This window comes from Tachysurus fulvidraco, chromosome 12 (assembly GCF_022655615.1).
Source record: "Tachysurus fulvidraco isolate hzauxx_2018 chromosome 12, HZAU_PFXX_2.0, whole genome shotgun sequence".
In the NCBI taxonomy this organism is placed as follows: Eukaryota; Metazoa; Chordata; class Actinopteri; order Siluriformes; family Bagridae; genus Tachysurus; species Tachysurus fulvidraco.
Window position 1 is genome coordinate 20,825,204 of NC_062529.1, and position 19,807 is coordinate 20,845,010.

Sequence of the window (19,807 nt, forward strand, 5' to 3'; positions counted from 1 at the left end):
AGCAAGTCTCAAGTCTCTAAATTGTGACTTAAGTCTGACTCGAGTCAAGTCGAGTCCCCATCTCTGAGTCATTTAACTCAAGTCCGAGTCAAGTCTCAAGTCATGAATGTCAAGTCAAAATCAAGTCGAGTATTTTATTAAATATTTGTCAAGCAAGTCTCAAGTCTCAAAATTGTGACTTAAGTCTGACTCGAGTCAAGTCGAGTCCCCCATCTCTGAGTCATTTAACTCAAGTCCGAATCAAGTCTCAAGTCATGAATGTCATGTCAAAGTCAAGTCCAGTCTTTTTTTAATATTTGTCAAGCAAGTCTCAAATTTGCGACTTAAGTCTGACTCGAGTCAAGTCGAGCCCCCATCTCTGAGTCATTTAACTCAAGTCTGAGTCAAGTCTCAAGTCATGAATGTCAAGTCAAAGTCGAGTCTTTTTTAAATATTTGTCAAGCAAGTCTCAAGTCTCAAAATTGCGACTTAAGTCTGACTCGAGTCAAGTCATATGACTCGAGTCCCCCATTTCTGCTATATACAATCCAAACAATACAGTGTGTAAAATAGTATAAATAACGCTTCAGTGTAAATAAGAGGCCTTTTGTTTTCTCTGCTAGAATATTCTGGAGTTAAACCTGTATGACGCGGACATAGTGCGGGATGACGAATGCGCCAGTATTCTGTTCGACATCAGCACCCTCCAACTGGGTCAGAAGGAGACCAAAGTCTTCATGACGGATGACGCGGTAAGAGCAGGACATGCACACGCTCAGAAACCAGTTAAGCTTGCAATGCAGCACTGAGTTTGATTGCATTCGCATTTACTTTGATCAGGGACTCACTCAACTCGAGATCATGATGAAATTAAGAAATCGAGAAAGAAAAAATGTAATAATGCATTATAATACCAGCAGAGTGAGATTTTTTCCTCAGTGTTTATCATAGCACACATCAGATCAGGACCATCCGTGAGGTAGGTATGAGGGCATCACTGATAAGATCTGGGTAGCTCCGAGACGAGCTCTCAGTTTACCCTTTACAGAAATCTTGAGACTAAAAACTTGCAGAATCCTTGCAGTAAGCAGCAGAAATACAGAATTAACTTGATAGTAACTTCAAAGAAGATTGAAAACTACTTGAAAACTTGAAAACAAGCACTCCTCTAACCCAAATGGGTGTCACCCCTGTTTTGATAGCTCTGCCCCACACATACGTATGTAACCCAGGCAACTATTATGGCGGAACCTGTTGGGGCAGTTGGTCGAGGGTATATTTTTATCAATAAATGATCTCGATGAGTAATACTATGGTAATACAAATGTGTTTTTGTAGTACTGTGTCTTGTACCGTGAAGGGTTTAGCTCCGTTTCACGTGGAAGACGACGTTCAACACCTAGAACCCGAGGCAGGGGTAACGGCAGGTATCCGCCATGTCAATGTTTCAACCGCTTTCTGCTAATGTCACACATGCGCACTGAACACACTCTCTGCCGCTTATTGACAAGACACGCCCCTTTCTGCTCATTGGCTACACGTTTGTTTTGTTTGTCGGCCCGACTCGGTTTTCTGAAGCATTTTTCAAACATCGTGCACCTCAACTTTAACCTCAACGGGATTGCGGATAATGGTGCTACAGTGCATTTAATCATTTAAGCAACAGCATTTATAATACTGTACACAGCCTACAAACTGTATACACATGCCTTCTCTATTTTACTGTGATAAAGCTTGGAACAATGATGTATTTACTGTAACCAATGATCCCAAAGTGCATTGTAGTGTGAAAAACCCAATTCATTTAATATTGAACTTGGGTGTAGTCGGAAACCCAAGTGGGAAAATGGTAAACAGTTCAAATTTGTTGGTGTGGTATTTTTTAAGTATGGATTTTTAAAGTGTTTATTTAAAAAGTAAGTAGTAAGTCACGATTATAGAAACAAATAAGAAAAAAACAGAAAAGAAAAGAAATAACAAAAAGACCAGAACAGAAAATATTAAAGAATAAAACAGAATATAATATAATAGAATAGAAAATAATAGACAAAACAGACCAGAAAATAAAACACAATAAAATAGAATAATAAAATAGAATCCATCCATCCATCCATCTTCTACCGCTTTATCCGGGGCCGGGTTGCGGGGGCAGCAGACTAAGCAGGGATGCCCAGACTTCCTTCTCCCCAGACACTTCCTCCAGCTCTTCCGGGGGAATACACAGGCGTTCCCAGGCCAGCCGAGAGACATAGTCCCTCCAGCGTGTCCTAGGTCTTCCCCGGGGCCTCCTCCCGGTTGGACATGCCCGGAACACCTCCATAGGGAGGCGTCCAGGAGGCATCCGAAACAGATGCCCAAGCCACCTCAACTGACTCCTCTCGATGTGGAGGAGCAACAGCTCTACTCTGAGCTCCTCCCGAGTGACCGAGCTCCTCATCCTATCTCTAAGGGAGCGCCCAGCCACAATACAGAGGAAACTCATTTCGGCCGCCTGTATCAGGGATCTTGTCCTTTCGGTCATGACCCAAAGCTCATGAACATAGGTGAGGGTAGGAACGTAGATCGACTGGTAAATAGAGAGCTTCACCTTACGGCTCAGCTCTTTCTTCACCACAACAGACTGGTATATCGACCGCATCACTGCAGAAGATACACCGATCCGCCTGTTGATCTCCCGCTCCATCCTTCCCTCACTCGTGAACAGGACCCCAAGATACTTAAACTCTTCCACTTGAGGCAGGAGCTCTCCGCCAACCTGCAAAAAGCAGAGATGAAATCCTGTGGTCCCCAAAATGGACTCCCTCCGGCCCCTGACTGCGCCTAGAAATCCTGTCCATATAAATAATGAACAGGACCGGTGACAAAGGGCAGACCTGTCGGAGTCCAACATACACTAGGAACAAGTCTGACTTACTGCCGGCTATGCAAACCAAACTCCTGCTCCTGTCATATAGGGACCGGACAGCCCTTAGCAGAGGGCCCCGGACCCCATACTCCCAGAGCACCCCCCACAGGTCACCACGAGGGACACAGTCGAATGCCTTCTCCAAATCCACAAAGCACATGTGGACAGGTTGGGCAAACTCCCATGCACCCTCGCAATCTGGCGAGGGTATAGAGATGGTCCAGTGTTCCACGACCGGGACGAAACCCGCATTGTTCCTCCTGAATCTGAGGTTCGACTATCGGCCGAATTCTCCTCTCCAGTACCCTGGCATAGACTTTTCCGGGGAGGCTGAGGAGTGTGATCCCACTGTAGTTGGAACACACCCTCCGGTCCCCTTCTTAAACAGAGGGACCACCACCCCAGTCTGCCAGTCCAGAGGCACTGTCCCCAGCCGCCACACGATGTTGCAGAGGTGTGTCAACCAAGACAGCCCCACAACATCCAGAGACTTGAGGTACTCGGGGCAGATCTCATCCACCCCCAGTGCCTTGCCACTGAGGAGCTTGCCTCGGTGACCTCAGCTTGGGGGATCGACGAGTCCACAACCAAGCCCTCGGCCATTTGGTGATCAGTTGACAGCTCCGCCCCCTCTTTACCCGAGTGTCCAAGACATACGGCCGGAGGTCAGATGAAACAACCACAAAGTCGATCATCAACCTTCGACCTAGGGTGTCCTGGTGCCACGTGTACTGATGGACACCCTAATGCTTGAACATGGTGTTTGTTATGGACAAACTGTGACTAGCACAGAATTCCAAAAACAGAACACCACACGGGTTCAGGTTGGGGGGGCCGTTCCTCCCAATCACGCCCCTCCAGGAAACACTGTCGCTGCCCACGTGAGCACTGAAGTCCCCTAGTAGAGCGACAGAGTCCCCGGTTGGAGCACTCTCCAGCCCCCCTCCCAGAGATGCCAATACTCTACACTGCCATTTGGCCCATAAGCACAAATAACTGTGAGAGACCTATCCCCGACGCAAAGGTGCAGGGAAACGACCCTCTCGTTCACCGGGTTGAACTCCAACACATGGTGACTGAGCTGGGGGGCTATGAGCAAGCCCACACCAGCCCGCCTCCTCTCACCATGGGCAACTCCAGAGTAGTAGAGAGTCCAGCCTCTCTCGAGGAGTTGGGTTCCAGAGCCCAAGCTGTGCGTGGAGGTGAGCCCAACTATCTCTAGTCGGTATCTCTCAGCCTCCCCCCCCAGCGACGTGACATTCCATGTCCCTAGAGCCAGATTACATGTTATAAAATAATAGAACAGAGATGAGCAGAACAGAAAATAAAATAAGACACTTTTCCATCTTGTCAGCCAAATTAAACTGATCCAAGATCAGATTCTGGAGAAGTAAGAGATGGGATGGGAAAAAGGTTTCTCAGACACTTCTTTAACCTGTCCTGGACAAAATAAGACTTTTCTTTCCATTTTTCCACCAATAGTGGGATGAATTTGGTTCACCAATGACCAAGTTATGATCACAATGGCCACTGTCTTCATCCCTCCTTGCAGCAAGGACTAGAAATTTAGTAGACATAAAAAAATGGTGGGCAGATGGGCAATGTTAATTGCCTTAATTTATATTTATGTTGTAAATCTTTCTGGAAGATAAAAAATATCATAAATAAGATGACTGGTTAAGAAACAGAGTAAGAGATTAAACAAGTGAAAAACCCTGAAAAATAGATTGTGTTGATATAAATGTAAAAATCCCATTTATATCATCATCATCATCATCATCATCATCATCATCATCATCATCATCATCATCATCATCATCACACAGAAATGAGAAATAATTCCATGTGCAGTAGTAAAATCAGATGTTGTTGGTTGCCCCTAATTCTATTTAAAAATTAAAGGCTTGTTCAGATATTTTTGCTCCTAAATCATGGAATAATCTCCTCTTTATATATAATTTAGATTTGTTTGATTTTTAAGCCTAGAATTCAGCATTAAAATTGGGGGGAACTCTGAGTACTGGAGATATTTGTCCTGATATTGATCGCATGTTTTACATGCAGGTTTTGTTGGCATTTGGGTAGTTGACAAATAAGCAAGAAAAAGTACTTTTTTTTGGAAAGCATAACTTTTTAAGAAAAAATACATATATTTGTGGAGTATGAAAACTGCAGTTTCAGAAAATAGTACTGGTCACTCATTTTGTCAATGACTTCACATATTTTTTCACTTTTTCACTCAACAATACTGTAAATGTGTCCTATGGTGTGACATTTAAAAAGTACTAATAAATTATATTAAATAACAAAATAAATACTTGAGACAGAATTGTTCACATTATTAAAACATTATTTTCTTAAAGTGATATTTATTTTACATGAGAGTATTAATTAGAATCATTTTTACCATGAATAGATGAATGGTGTCACACCAAAGGACAAAAAAAACTTAACTTCAGTGGTCTTAAAACATAGTTAAATATTTAAACAATTCTGAGAGAAATACTTACCATGTATTTACCATGAAATACTTACCACTTACACTTCTCATGGCCTTCATAGGGGTCTTCAGTCACATGACCTTGAGTGGGGTCTTTCAATTAAATGTAGTTGTCCATGATATTGCTCAAATTAAAATTAGGTTTTTGCATAACACCAAAGGACATTTTTTTCTGTGACAAACTTTATGAAATTCCTACACTTTTAGAAATGTATGTATATGAAAAGTGATGGCCACTTAGTGAAATATACACTTGCACAATTATGCCAGGAGTGTTCATTAAGATTTTTAAACATTATTTTCTTTATTTATAAAATGTAATATTTATGAAATAATGTTGTCTACCGTCACACCATAGGACAATTTTGAGATTTGGCTCAAAGTTCTAAAAAAACTAACAATAACTTGGGTATTAAAACAACAAATTCATATAAAACAAGAAAATGTTTAACCATTTACAGTATTCTAAATTATGAAAATGTGAAATAAATTATGTTTTATCTTCTGTGACAGTGAAAAAGCCATGTCACGTCAACTACCCACTTATAAAATATGGATGTGGAGATAACAGCATGAAGTTGAAACTAATGAATGATTGTTGGTTTGATTTCCAGAAGAAGGACAAGCTGTGGGTGGAGTTTGAGCTGACAGAGAGGTAACAGACACTTTACTACACACCAATAAGTACAGAGGCTTAAAAGGCTCTGTTTGTACAAGCACATTTGATTTAGCTTGCAATAATGAAATCCTTAATGGTGCAATAGAAAGGTTTTCGCATAATGTCAAAACAGCACAGAACATTTTTATATTCATTATATTCATCCAATTAAATAAGGATATTATTTAAAATGGCAATAAACAAACAAACAAACAAACAAACAAATAAATAAATAATCCATAAAAGTTATTAATGGTGCTTGCAAAGCAGCATTATTACTATTGTGCCGGACAAAACTTCGTAACTTGTCCCGCAGCTTTTGTCCTAGACCCATGAATGACATGTCAAATTGACCGGCTCATTGAGGAGAGGTTCGCTATGACTTTTATAAGCGATCTGAGTACCGGTACTTCCGGTACCGAGACTCAAAATTTTTCCCATAGACTCCCATTATAAACTTTGGAGGTTTATAACTAGGCAAGCTGTCGAACTATCTACACCAAACTCGGCCAGCTCCTTTAGGGTGATACTCTGAACAAACTTTTACATTGGTGTACCGACTGGCCTTCCGGTTGTGCCGCAGCCACGCCCCCAAAATATGCCAAATCAAAAAACTTTTTACAACATGGACATGTGACATATCAAAACACTCAGAACAATGAGGGGAACTTCCTCACGGGTATTCTGATGACGTCATGTGATGTCACGTGAAAATAAAAAATTAGCACAACATTGACATATGATATATTAAAACACTCAGCACAATGAGGAAAACTTCCTCAAGAGTATTCAGATGACGTCACATGCTCGTCTCGACTAGCCTCCCGGATTGGCCACGTGCAAGCACCATTCACATTTTCTTCAGGAAATGTACGTTCTAGTATCTATATTTACAACATCGGCCACTTAGGACTTTCGTAGTAACAATTTATTAATAACTTTATTAACTTGAATTTTCTATTAATATTCTATTTATTACTTACTGAATAACTGAATTTGGATTCTCCGAGAAGATAAGAGGAGAAAATCTACAGTAAATAACATCAGACTGCAGGTTTTATTTAGAAATGACAAATAAATCAAACATGTATTCTATATATTTCCATTGTTTGCATATTTTTATAAGATTTATACATTAATCGAATTTCAAACTTTTTTTTGTGGTCATCTGATTGAGTTGTTTGTGACTTTTGTGGCTAGAATGAACTTTAAGATGAAGTTTTCTGATCTTTATATTTCTGTGTTTGTGTCACAGTTCTGAAGAACCTGCTCAGTACCTCTCTAACGGAGTCCTCTTGGTAAGAGCCATGATCATGTGATGATGATTATTAGTGACTCTGACCTGTTACTTCTTCAGGAGCTCTCGGTTACACAATTCCACTCGACTACAAACTGTTGTAGGAAGGAGATTATTTTGTGTCCAGTGTCACCCATATGAGGATGAGGTTCCCTTCTGAATCTGGTTCCTCTCAAGGTTTCTTCCTCATATCATGTAAGGAACTCCCTGAGATGATATGAGGAAGAAACCTTGAGAGGAACCAGATTAAAAATGTTAAGTTTAAAATTAAATTACTGTTTACAGCAGGAAAGTGTGATGTGGCATGACGGAACGCAAAAGATGACTATTTTCAGCATAATTATCATTTAAAGAACACGTCGTAATTTTTTAATACACGTCGTACAATTTAATGATGTGGGAATGCCATGAAACAAGTTCTGTAAGTTCTGTAAGTTCTCTCACACTGAAAGCCAACAATGAGTCCAGACTCATTTTATATCAGGGATGCGGCCAGAAAATCCTTCAATTGTGGACTGAATATGTCGCATAAGTCGATTTCCGTTCTCCCAGTAAAATGGGTTAAATTAAACCTTTAATGTTTCTTCTGGAGGCAGAACTGGAAGAGGTGCTATACATTATACAGGTGCTACACAGAGTCTACAGCCGCGGCGTCCAATCTTATCCGCAAAGGGCCGGTGTGGTTGCAGGTTTTCATTCCAACCAAGCAGAAGCCATACGAGAGTCTACTAAAAGCCAAGAAAAGCTGATTAAACAGGTGGAATCAGGTGTGGCTTCAGCTTGGTTGAAATGAAAACCTGGATAAGATTGGACACCGCTGGTCTACAGTGTATACTGCATTTTTATTTTTCTGTGATTTCAGGCCGCCCCGTTGTCCACTCTGGAGGTGAAGTTGGACAAACTGCCTGTTAACTGTAAGAAAAAAACATGGACCTGTAAATCACTTCACGGTTTAAAATATCCTGTGTGGTATAAACATCGTATTTATGGATGTGTGTGTAATTGTTTTAGTTCAAAAAGACATGCTGTTAAAATTACAAGGAGCGTATAACGAAAAGCAAGTGATCTCTCTGTCGAAGAACAGCAGCTTCATGCAGGTTCTTCGCTACCACATCAACAAAAGCCTGGAGACCAAGATTGAACTCCAGACAGTACGTTACATGTTTAAACAGAAGACACATAGTTAATACATTATACTTAAAGAAGCCCTGATGACTTTCTAATCAGATCTGGCTTACTATCTGATTTGTTTCTTTGTTTTGACCTAATTGATCTGTTTTTCATGGAAACAAAAGGATACAGAAAGCACATCAGGAGCTTCTGTAACTCCATTTGCATCCACCAGTGAATTTACACTCTCTCTTCCTGTTGCAAAGGTAAGAAGACTGAAAATTTTTAACTGATGAGCTTTAATTTTCACGAATGCTCTCGCTTAAATGGGGAAGCGGTAGCTTAGTTGTGCTGTAGCTTAGTTGTTAAGGCATTGGACAACATCTTGGAAGGTTGTGAGTTCAAATCCCAGGTCTACCAAGCTGACACTGCTGGGTCCCTGAGAAAGGCTGATTGAAGGTTGTTCCAATTGCTCAGTTGTATAAAATGATTTACTCAGAGTCCAAAAAAATTGGATTTGCTTCTGATTTGTTGTGTCCATGTTGAGCAATACATGTCTTTTTTCATGTCCCAATCTACACTGGTGGTTAATATGAAGCTCAGATGAAAGTTGACACTAAGGGCCTATCTTTTTACCTAACCTACTAGGGACAATACTGTATAATAGGGGGGAAAGTCCCCCCCCCCCAAAAAAAAAACAAAAACAAAAAACAGTTTCTATTCTCTGAGTCACACTAAGTGCTTGTTTATAAGCATCTTAAATTTCAATAACCACGGGGTGGGGGGGGCTTGGGGGAACGGTGGCTTAGAGGTTAGCACATTTGCCTCACACCTCCAGGGTTGGGGGTTCGATTCCCACCTCCGCCTTGTGTGTGTGGAGTTTGCATGTTCTCCCCGTGCCTCGGGGTTTCCTCCGGGTACACCGGTTTCCTCCCCCGGTCCAAAGACATGCATGGTAGGTTGTTTGGCATCTTTGGAAAATTGTGTGTGTGTGTGTGTGTGTGTGTCTGTGTGTGTGTGTGAGTGAATGAGAGTGTGTGTGCCCTGTGATGGGTTGGCACTCCGTCCAGGATGTATCCTGCCTCGATGCCCGATGACGCCTGAGAAGTTCCGATAAGCGGTAGAAAATGAATGAATGAATGGATGAATCATTAACCACTAGAATTCTGTGGAAGGTTATCAACAGAAGGAAAAAACGCACGTCTCACACTGAAAGCCAACAGAGTTCTGACTCATTTTAGATCAGACTTGCGGCCAGAAAATCATTGATCTGTTTATACTGACTGAAAATAGCCATTAATAAGTATTCTTATTCCCATTCTGCCATTGTACTGGGAAAAAAAAGCCAAGAGATGAATCAGCAATGCTTTAAACTGATATTGCAAGATTTGATTCTGTTCATGTTACATTTAGATATACGGCATTCAGAAAACACTTTATCCAGAGCCACTTACAATTATATCATTTATACAATTGAGCAGTTGAGAGTTAAGACCCTTGCTCAGGGGCCCAGCAGAGGCAGCTTGGTAGACCTGGGATTTGAACTCGCAACCTTCAGATCAATAATCCATCTACCTCTGAGCTACCACTTTAGAAGTAAAATAAAGCAAGATTTTTGTTTCCTTATTCTCAAAAACAACGTGATAAAATCTTGTAATACAATACATGAGATTTTACTCAGCTTTCTGAAGAAAAACAACTTGAGGAACTGTTTTTTGTTTCTTATTTCTATTCTATAGGCATTTACTGCTCAGAGAGACAATAAAACCATTCCATTTATACATGCAGATTTAAATTTAAATATTAAATTTAATGTAATCTTTTATTATTGTTGTTTTGGCATTATGCATTCTAATAACATGCTGAAAATGTTTGTTTTACTCCACAGGACAAAGTGAATTTACATTTGAACACAGTTGACAGGTACGGACAAATCATTAGTATTATTATATGTACAAGGTGTGGGGATTTGAAATTATACGTACAAGGTGTGGGGATTTGAAATTATACGTACAAGGTGTGGGGATTTGAAATTATACGTACAAGGTGTGGGGATTTGAAATTATATGTACAAGGTGTGGGGATTTGAAATTATACGTACAAGGTGTGGGGATTTGAAATTATACGTACAAGGTGTGGGGATTTGAAATTATATGTACAAGGTGTGGGGATTTGAAATTATACGTACAAGGTGTGGGGATTTGAAATTATATGTACAAGGTGTGGGGATTTGAAATTATACGTACAAGGTGTGGGGATTTGAAATTATATGTACAAGGTGTGGGGATTTGAAATTATACGTACAAGGTGTGGGGATTTGAAATTATACGTACAAGGTGTGGGGATTTGAAATTATATGTACAAGGTGTGGGGATTTGAAATTATATGTACAAGGTGTGGGGATTTGCTGATATGTTTTAAGAGCTGGAGTTATTGATACCGCCGATCCATATCCAACTAGGTTCATCAGGTTAACAGTATGGTGGAAAAAAATGGAAATAAATATTGATTAACTAAATAAAAATTGACAATCGTTAGGATTGAAGGCCAGTCACCAGGACTGTCAGCTACAAGACAGGAACGTTTTTCTGTAAGAGGCAATAAGGGATTATTTCACTTATTCATTCATGCCTGTTAAAACAATTATTCTAAAATAATCTATTCTGTTCTGCTGTTTATGATTATTATTAGTATTATTATTAGTCCTAAAATTTTGTGAAACTGTAAAACTGTCTCCTTTTATAACTTTATTACAGTTACACAAGTTCAAATGAACCAAAATTCCCATTGACTTCCATTGTACTGTAAATGATGGACAGTTAGAACTCCTAAACCTTTAACGCTACTTCCACTGACCTCAGCAATCTTATCAAGCTGAATTTTTCTTAACACAATTAATCACACCCTCCAGTGTCACCCAAATGAGGATGAGGTTCACTTTTGAGTCTGGTTCCTTTCACGGTTTCTTCCTCTTCCATCTAAGGGAGTTTTTCGTCACCTCAGTCACCTCAGGCTTGTTCATTAGGGATAAATACAAACACAAATAAATATGTCTAATATTAATATTGAACTTTTTGTACTATATTTCTTATGTTATCTAAAGCTGCTTTGAGACAATGTCATCAAATATCCCGACAACTCCCATAGACTTTTACTGACAGAATCAGAGTTCGGAATGTCGGATAGCTGTAACTGAGACTCTCCCTTCATCTATCTCTCTATCAGACGCACACTCTCTCCATCCATCTTTATATCACTCTACAAGTAACAAACACACAAACTAAATCTATCCACATTTCTTACAATCGATCGTTCAATATAACTTTCCCTTCTATTGTCTATCTTTCTACCAATAGCTGTTTGTCCTACACCCTTTCTTATTTTCTTTCTTTCTTTCTTTCTTTCTTTCTTTCTTTCTTTCTTTCTTTCTTTCTTTCTTTCTTTCTCTCTTTCTTTCTTTCTTTCTTTCTTCTTCCTTGTATAACAGTTTCAAACTGTTTACCAATCAAGTTTATTTTTTGCTGTCTAATAATTTCATGACTGTCATTATAAGCATGTGTGTGTGTGTGTGTGTGTGTGTGTGTGTGTGTGTGTGTATGTGTGTATGTGTGTGTTTGTGTGTTTGTGTGTTTGTAGCTCCGAGGAGGACATGAAGGTGCGTCTGGATTTTGACATACCTGCAGAGGAGAAGGCATTTCTGGTGAAGAGGAGAGAGGTGGTGTCTCGTGCACTGCAGAAGTATTTTAATCTTGAAACTCCTCTGGAACCCACACAGGTATGAGACTAACAACACACACACACACACACACACACACACACACACACACACACACACACACACACACACACACACACACACACACACACACACACACATCTACTTATTAATTCCTCCGACACTATTGCATCTATACAAAATCTGTTAGACTGTATATTTATAATCACACCCTCCGTTGTCACCCAGATGAGGATGAGGTTCCCCTTGAGTCTGGTTCCTCTCAAGGTTTCTTTCTTTACCATCTAAGGGAGTTTTTCCTTGCCACTGCTGCCTGAGTCACCTCAGACTTGCTCAATGGGGATACATACAAACACATTAAAATATATCTAATATTAATCTTGAATTTTGCATTATATTAATCTTTATATTATTCTTTATATTAACCTTTTGTTCTATGTTTATGTTCTGTAAAGCTGCCTTGAGACAATGTCAGTTGTACAAAGTGCTATACAAATAAACTTGAATTGAATTGAATATTGGATTTATTATTAGGTTACTGTAAGTGACCTGGTTAGACAGTTTATAACTGAGCTTTAGGAATGGAACCTTGGTTGTTTTTGTATAACTGGAAATCACAGCAGGATTTGTGTATTTTTTCCAGGATTTGAGGCACAAACGTATAATTTTAGGTTTACCTTTACACACATTGATTACACACATGCTGCAAACGTATAGTGTCTGTATCAGTTAGAGTTATTAATACAGCTAACAGAGAGACATCATGTGTACAAACGTAGTCTGCAAACATTGTGTGCTAGATACAGAAACATGAGGTGTGTGTGTGTGTGTGTGTGTGTGTGTGTGTGTGTGTGTGTGTGTGTGTGTGTGTGTGTGTGTGTGTTAAGGTGCCAACAGTGGCTCTTGTGTGTTCAGGAGGCAGTTCCAGAGCCATGACGGGTGTATACGGTTTTCTGAAAGGACTACAGAGCCTCGACCTGCTCGACGCCGTCACCTACATCACCGCTGTGTCTGGCTCCACCTGGTGGGTTATAAAGTGTGCTACAGACTCACTGCCTTGCCATGTTGGCTTAATAAAGGGATTAATTCTTGTTCTATTTTTCTACATAAGGTCCACTGCTAGTCTCTACTCTGAGCCATTTTGGTCAAAGGAAGGCCTAGCGAAAGTGATAGCGTCTTCTCAGAAGGAGCTGTCGAAGAGCAAAGCCAGTCTCTTCTCTCCTAAGCAGCTGTATTATTATCGCTCCGAGCTGCAGGACAGAGAGAAAGAAGGCCACTCCGTCTCCTTTATTGATACCTGGGGGCTCATCATTGAACACCTCATCTTTGGAAAGGTCTGTTTTATAATACATATATACAAAGGTTTACAAAAGCACTTGTATTTGTAATTTGTTACATTATAAAATCTTATTTGGGGTTCAGAAATGCACAGATACGCTGTCTGACCAGAAGAAGGCCGTCTCTGAGGGCCAGAACCCGCTCCCCATTTACACAGCAGTGAACATGAAGAAGGACAGCACCGGTTGCTCAGTGCCTGGTAATAAGCGTACAATAAACCTTAGATTTGTGGTTAGACCGTGGTGATCGTCTTTCTTTCTGTTCATTGTCGATTTTTTTTGCCAGAGTGGTGCGAGTTTACCCCATATGAGGTGGGATTCTCCAAATACGGAGCCTTTGTCCCTGTAGAACATTTTGGGAGCGGTTTCTACCTGGGTCATGTAGTGAAGAAGCTACCGGAAACACGCCTCACCTTCCTCCTGGGTCAGCATGAGTAAATGTGTATTAGGTGGTATATTGTCTAACTAATGCTAATCAAACTAACTGTGTGTGTGTGTGTGTGTGTGTGTGTGTGTGTGTGTGTGTGTGTGTGTGTGTGTGTGTGTGTGTGTGTGTAGGTGTGTGGAGCAGCTTTTTCTCTGCTAACCTCTTGAAGCTCTGGAGCCTTTATTCTGGAGGGATACCAGCCTGGGCTACCCGGCTCGGAGATAAAGTCGACACGATCGGTGAGAACGCCTTAGTATCATCTTCATCTTCATCTTTATTTTTAACAGGAATGTACAGACATTCAAAAGACAAAGATCATTCTTCCACAGCTTTTGAGTGGAAGGTGTAAGAGACATAAGTATGATTATTTGAAGTACTGCGCTGGATCAAGTGCTATTTTAGCTAATTTTAGCATTATAAAGCTGGCTAATAATGAGGGAGAAGTCTATAGGGGCAGTGGTGGTTAGGGGCAGTGGTGGTTGGGGCAGTGGTGGCTCAACTGGTTAAGGCTCTGGGCTGTTGATCAGAGGATCGGCGTTCAAGGCCCAGCACAGTCAAGCTACCACTGCTGGGCCCTTGAGCAAGGCCCGCAGCCCTCCCTGCTCCAGAGGCGCTGTATCATAGCAGCCCCTGCACTCTGACCCCAACCTCCTCAGTTGGGGTATGTGAAGAAAAGAATTCCACTGTGCTGTAATGTATATGTGGTGATCATAAAGACTTCTTCTCTTCCTTATATTGCTGTATAACACTACGTTAGCAGAGATTCATCTGAGTATTACGACTTTAGACATTAGATTAGATTTAGATTTGTTTTTGTTGCTACGATTGTAATCTTCTCAGTCATTGTTGTATTGTATTACAACCTAAAACATAGACACAGAAGTCTTTAGTCCGTATTTTCTATCCGTCCGTATTTTTGCTCGTTCTTAAAGGTAAGCACGTGTTGTTTAAAGGTGGTGGTCCAGACGCTGTTAACCTCCTATGACCTGGTGTCCACATACGTGGACATCACTGCATTTAAAATGCAAGGCCAAACCAAAGCTCGGGTCTTAGGAGGTTAAAGAACCTCAAATTGTGAACTACACACAGAATTAATTTTTTTGCCTAGTCTAAATGTAGAGCTCACGATATCATCTTAATCATGTGTGCAGCCTGTCCATATAACATCACGTCTGTCTGATGATTTTTCTGGTCTGTAGAGAGAAATACTAAATCCACAAACTTGGATACTTTGCGCATCAGACCAGAGGCTTCGAGGTTGAGCAGCTTCCTGAATGACTGCCCCATCATCAGCAGCATCTTTAACTTCCTGAGAGGATTCTCTCTGCACAACTTGTACAGAGAAAGCCCAGAATTCAACACCAGTAACGGTCAGAACTCATCATCATATCTATTTAACTGCACTTAACCCTTGTATGGTGTTCATATTTTTGTTACTCAGCCAGTGTTCCTGGGTCTGCTGGGTCTGCTGGACCTGCTGCATTTTTGGGTTTTTAATTCAACACAATCAAACATTTTATGTTAAAATACTCTACAGATGTTTATTTCATCCCAATTACAAGCAATATAAACAGCATATATGGTCAATATTTGCCCTTTACCTTTATTACATCACATTTTTTAATTAAAGTGCGACTTGTTTTTTGTTGTTTTTTAATAAAATGTAATAAAAAAAGAAAATCTAATGTAATGATGAGTGGGGAAAAAATCAACAAGGAAGCAAAGTTTTTCAAAACTATTGATGTTTATGATATTGGGTCCCACAGACCCGAACACCATACAAGGGTTAATGATGGTGTTACGACCCAGTCTAGGATTCAGTGTGTTGGTACCTTTATTATTGGGGTAAGGAATGACAGACACACACACATGAGAATTTACACAAAAAGTGATGGAATATTGTGAATATATATATACAACTGCACAATGGCGTCTCTTCAGGGTGGGTCCAGGCCTAAATTATATACGAAAGAGTGTAAATAGTTAGAAAATCCCTTACTTGAAATGAAATAAAAAGAAAAATACAGTGAGGCGTATCAAGCTACTGGTTATAAACAGGGCAAAAAGAATCCACTCCAAAAGAAAAATGTCAGCAACACTTCAGCAACATATATAAGTGTGTGTGTGTGTGTGTGTGTGTGTGTGTGTGTGTGTGTGTGTGTGTGTGTGTGTGTGTGTGTGTATACACAATGAGTAAATACATGAAGAACAAGTTCAAATGCAGAAAACAAGCTCAGAGTCAGGGACAACAAGTCAAACCCAAACAATCACTTACAGTAACACAGAAATCACTATTTCAACCATCAACCGCTACTCCAATCATTCCAAAGACTCTAAATATTCCCCTTCTACCAACTTTCACTTTGCTTCTCTTCTTCCTATTTGAATAGGAGACCAGTGATGATGTCATCGAGGTGAAGGGGGAATCAGACCTGCACACAAACATGCACAAAGAACACAATAGTCAACAGTCACCAGAATCCCTTTTTTATTTTAATACCTACGCAGTATTAGTGTGATTCCCTGTGTGAGAGGTTTGTGTTTGTTTGTTTGTTTGTTTTTGAATGAATCCTGGTTTATGATTCGTCCTGCTTTAGACACACATCCGGACGCCTTTCCGAACAAGTTGACTCCAGTGGACTCCACTCTCAGCTTGGTGGATTCTGGGTTTGCCATTAACACAGCGTTCTGTCCTGTGCTACGACCCCACAGGTGCGCCGACGTCATTCTGTGCCTCGAATACAGCTGGGCTGAGGATCATTTAATGGTGAGGAAAAATCCAAAACAAAAAAGTATTATCAATCAGGGTATTATTATGTTTTTACTTTTTTTATGAGTCCAGAGAAATAAAATGTTAATTCAAAACAAAGTGTATGAATGCAATGTACAGTAATGTAATCGCTGAAGTGTGACTTAAAGGTTGGGTGTACATTGTATGAAAGTCAATGTTGACATTTGAAATCACCAAAACAAACACGCCCCTAACCTAAATGGGTCCCACCCCTGTATTGATAGCTCCGCCCACACATATACGTAACCCAGGCAATTAATGGAAAGAAATGTGTCTTTATCAGAGCTGAAGGGAAGAACAATACGATTGCAGATAAACAAACAAGCAAAAATGACACACAAGCATAATCATGTAAAGGACAAAGGCATATATTAGTTCTGTGTAACAAAGCAAAACCAACATTACTCACCTATCGAGAAGGAAAAAAGCGCCTCGGCGTCTTAAGTAAAGTTGGCCGCAAAGTAAAGTTTTGCTAGTAACAGCGTTTAGCTCAGGAGTCTTCCTGCTCCTTCAGTTCTCTCCAGCGCTGGAAAGCTGATCCTATATTAACACGTCCTACTTCTTGCCTTATCGTAAGCCTTTCTTCGCTTTCTTTCTTTGTTTTTATCTTCCCTGTCAATGTTAAAACTGCTTTCTGCTAATGTCACACATGTGCACTGAACATTCTCTTCGCCCATATTGACAAGACCCGCCCCTTTCTGCTCATTGGCTACACGTTAGTTTTGTATTTGTTTTGTTTGTCGGCTCGACTCAGTTTTCTGAAGCATTTCTCAAACAACGGAGACCCCACCTTTACCTAGACAAAAAATTAAATAAATAAATAAATAAATAAATAAATAAATAAACTAAAAGGTTGTGCAGGATCAAGTGATGTTTTATAAACTACATTTGCGAGAATAACACATTAATCATCAGATCAGATTTAGATTAGGTAATATAACTAATATTAAGATTATATACTTTTCTAGTTGTTTATCTGTGTGTGTGTGTGTGTGTGTGTGTGTGTGTGTGTGTGTGTGTGTGTGTGTGTGTGTGTGTGTGTGTGTGTGTGTGTGTGTGTGTGCGTGTGTGTGTGACAGAACTTAAAGGAAACACAGCAATACTGCATTGAACATAAGTTGCCGTTCCCAAAGATAGATTTCAGCCAGTACAAATCTCAGCCAAAAAGAGAAGTGTACGTGTTTGAAGATGAGAAGAATCCTGATGCTCCCATCGTGATCCATTTTCCTCTGGTCAACATCTCATTCAAAGAGTATAAAGCACCAGGTGACAGCATTGTGCTCTGTGTTATGTTCATTGCATATGCTAATCATATTTAAACTCTGTAATAATTAAATGTATAATAATGTTAAAAATAAAACCTTGACAACTGAACCTGTGTGTGTGTGTGTGTGTGTGTGTGTGTGTGTGTGTGTGTGTGTGTGTGTGTGTGTGTGTGTGTGCGTGTCTGTGCTCACACTGCAGGAGTAAAACGAAATGGAAAGACGGAGCTCAAGGAAGGAAATATTGATGTGAGCTCCAGCTCCTCTCCATACGCTACCCAGAACATCACGTTTGAGCCTGAAGACTTCCGAAGGCTCGTAGATTTGACCTCCTACAACATCATGAACAACAGAGATAGCATCAGAAGCTCACTGAAGAAAGCTCTGATTAAAAAAGGGCTTGCTAACATGCCCTCAGAAGAAACTACAAGCTCCTGCGTAATAATGTAAAGTGTGTTCTAAGATATGAAGGAAATCCGTGTGTTGTGTTTTATTTAAATCTGTTTACCTGAAAAACATGTTTAAAATCAGATCAATCACCATGCATTTATGTTGGGGGAGAGAGAGAGAGAGAGAGAGAGAGAGAGAGAGAGAGAGAGAGAGAGAGAGAGAGAGAGAGAGAGAGATAGAGAGAGACAGACATAGAGAGACAGATAGGGAGAGAGGGAGATAGGGAGAGATAGACATAGAGAGACAGATAGGGAGAGAGAGAGATAGAGAGATAGAGAGAGACAGACATAGAGAGACAGATAGGGAGAGAGAGATAGAGAGAGACAGACATAGAAAGACAGATAGGGAGAGAGAGAGAGAGAGAGAGAGAGACAGACAGACAGACAGACAGACAGACATAGAGAGACAGACAGGGAGAGAGAGATAGAGAGAGACAGACATAGAGAGACAGATAGGGAGAGAGAGAGATAGAGAGAGAGACAGACATAGGGAGACAGATAGGGAGAGAGATAGAGAGAGACAGACATAGAGAGACAGATAGGGAGAGAGAGATAGAGAGAGACAGACATAGAGAGACAGATAGGGAGAGAGAGATAGAGAGAGACAGACATAGAGAGACAGATAGGGAGAGAGAGACAGACATAGAGAGACAGATAGGGAGAGAGAGAGATAGAGAGAGACAGACATAGAGAGACAGATAGGGAGAGAGAGATAGAGAGAGACAGACATAGAGAGACAGATAGGGAGAGAGAGATAGAGAGAGACAGACATAGAGAGACAGATAGGGAGAGAGAGACAGACATAGAGAGACAGATAGGGAGAGAGAGACAGACATAGAGAGACAGATAGGGAGAGAGAGAGATAGAGAGACAGACATAGAGAGACAGATAGGGAGAGAGAGAGATAGAGAGAGGGGGAAAGAGAGAGGGGAGAGAGAGGGGAGTGTGTGTGTGTGTGTGTGTGTGTGTGTGTGTGTGTGTGTGTGTGTGTGTGTGTGTGTGTGTGTGTGTGTGTGTGTGTGATATAAAGATAAAGAGATTTAAATTATTTAAGATTAGGAAATAGGTAATGTGTGTGTCTGTAATGAGATTCTGGAATAAACTACTTCTTACTTCAGCTGTATGTTGCTCTAAATCCTGCAGTTAATGGCAATCAGTCACAGCACAGAGAAAACTCACAAAAGTACTGTGGGATATTTAAAAATACTGTATCACAGAAAAATATTGTCAAACTCCTTGTCTGTGGGTTCTCTAGTGCTGCTAGATCTGAGGGTGCCAGGTGCAGTATGAGGAGTGACAAGGGCTTTGAGATAAGAGGGAACTGGTCTATTTATGGCTTTGTAGGTAAGCATCAGT

The 19,807-nt window shown here is 40.5% G+C and overlaps 1 protein-coding gene across 2 annotated transcripts in view; it reads left to right on the forward strand.

Moving 5' to 3' along the window:
- LOC113640498 (cytosolic phospholipase A2 zeta-like) overlaps positions 1–18,650 on the forward strand; it is a 27,652-nt gene extending 9,002 nt beyond the window's left edge. Inside the window, exons 4-20 of one of the 2 annotated variants that reach the window (XM_027142979.2) lie at positions 603–731; positions 5,999–6,039; positions 7,298–7,340; positions 8,202–8,253; positions 8,351–8,490; positions 8,635–8,715; positions 10,338–10,372; positions 12,086–12,224; positions 13,073–13,209; positions 13,297–13,519; positions 13,608–13,722; positions 13,809–13,946; positions 14,081–14,188; positions 15,149–15,319; positions 16,547–16,716; positions 17,820–18,006; positions 18,205–18,650. In XM_027142979.2, coding sequence (XP_026998780.2) covers positions 603–731; positions 5,999–6,039; positions 7,298–7,340; positions 8,202–8,253; positions 8,351–8,490; positions 8,635–8,715; positions 10,338–10,372; positions 12,086–12,224; positions 13,073–13,209; positions 13,297–13,519; positions 13,608–13,722; positions 13,809–13,946; positions 14,081–14,188; positions 15,149–15,319; positions 16,547–16,716; positions 17,820–18,006; positions 18,205–18,452 — 2,157 coding nt within the window. In that variant the 3' untranslated portion in view covers positions 18,453–18,650. The remainder of the gene's footprint in view (positions 1–602; positions 732–5,998; positions 6,040–7,297; positions 7,341–8,201; positions 8,254–8,350; positions 8,491–8,634; positions 8,716–10,337; positions 10,373–12,085; positions 12,225–13,072; positions 13,210–13,296; positions 13,520–13,607; positions 13,723–13,808; positions 13,947–14,080; positions 14,189–15,148; positions 15,320–16,546; positions 16,717–17,819; positions 18,007–18,204) is intronic. The other variant, XM_047821122.1, reaches the window with a different exon arrangement.
- Positions 18,651–19,807: the final 1,157 nt, after the last annotated feature.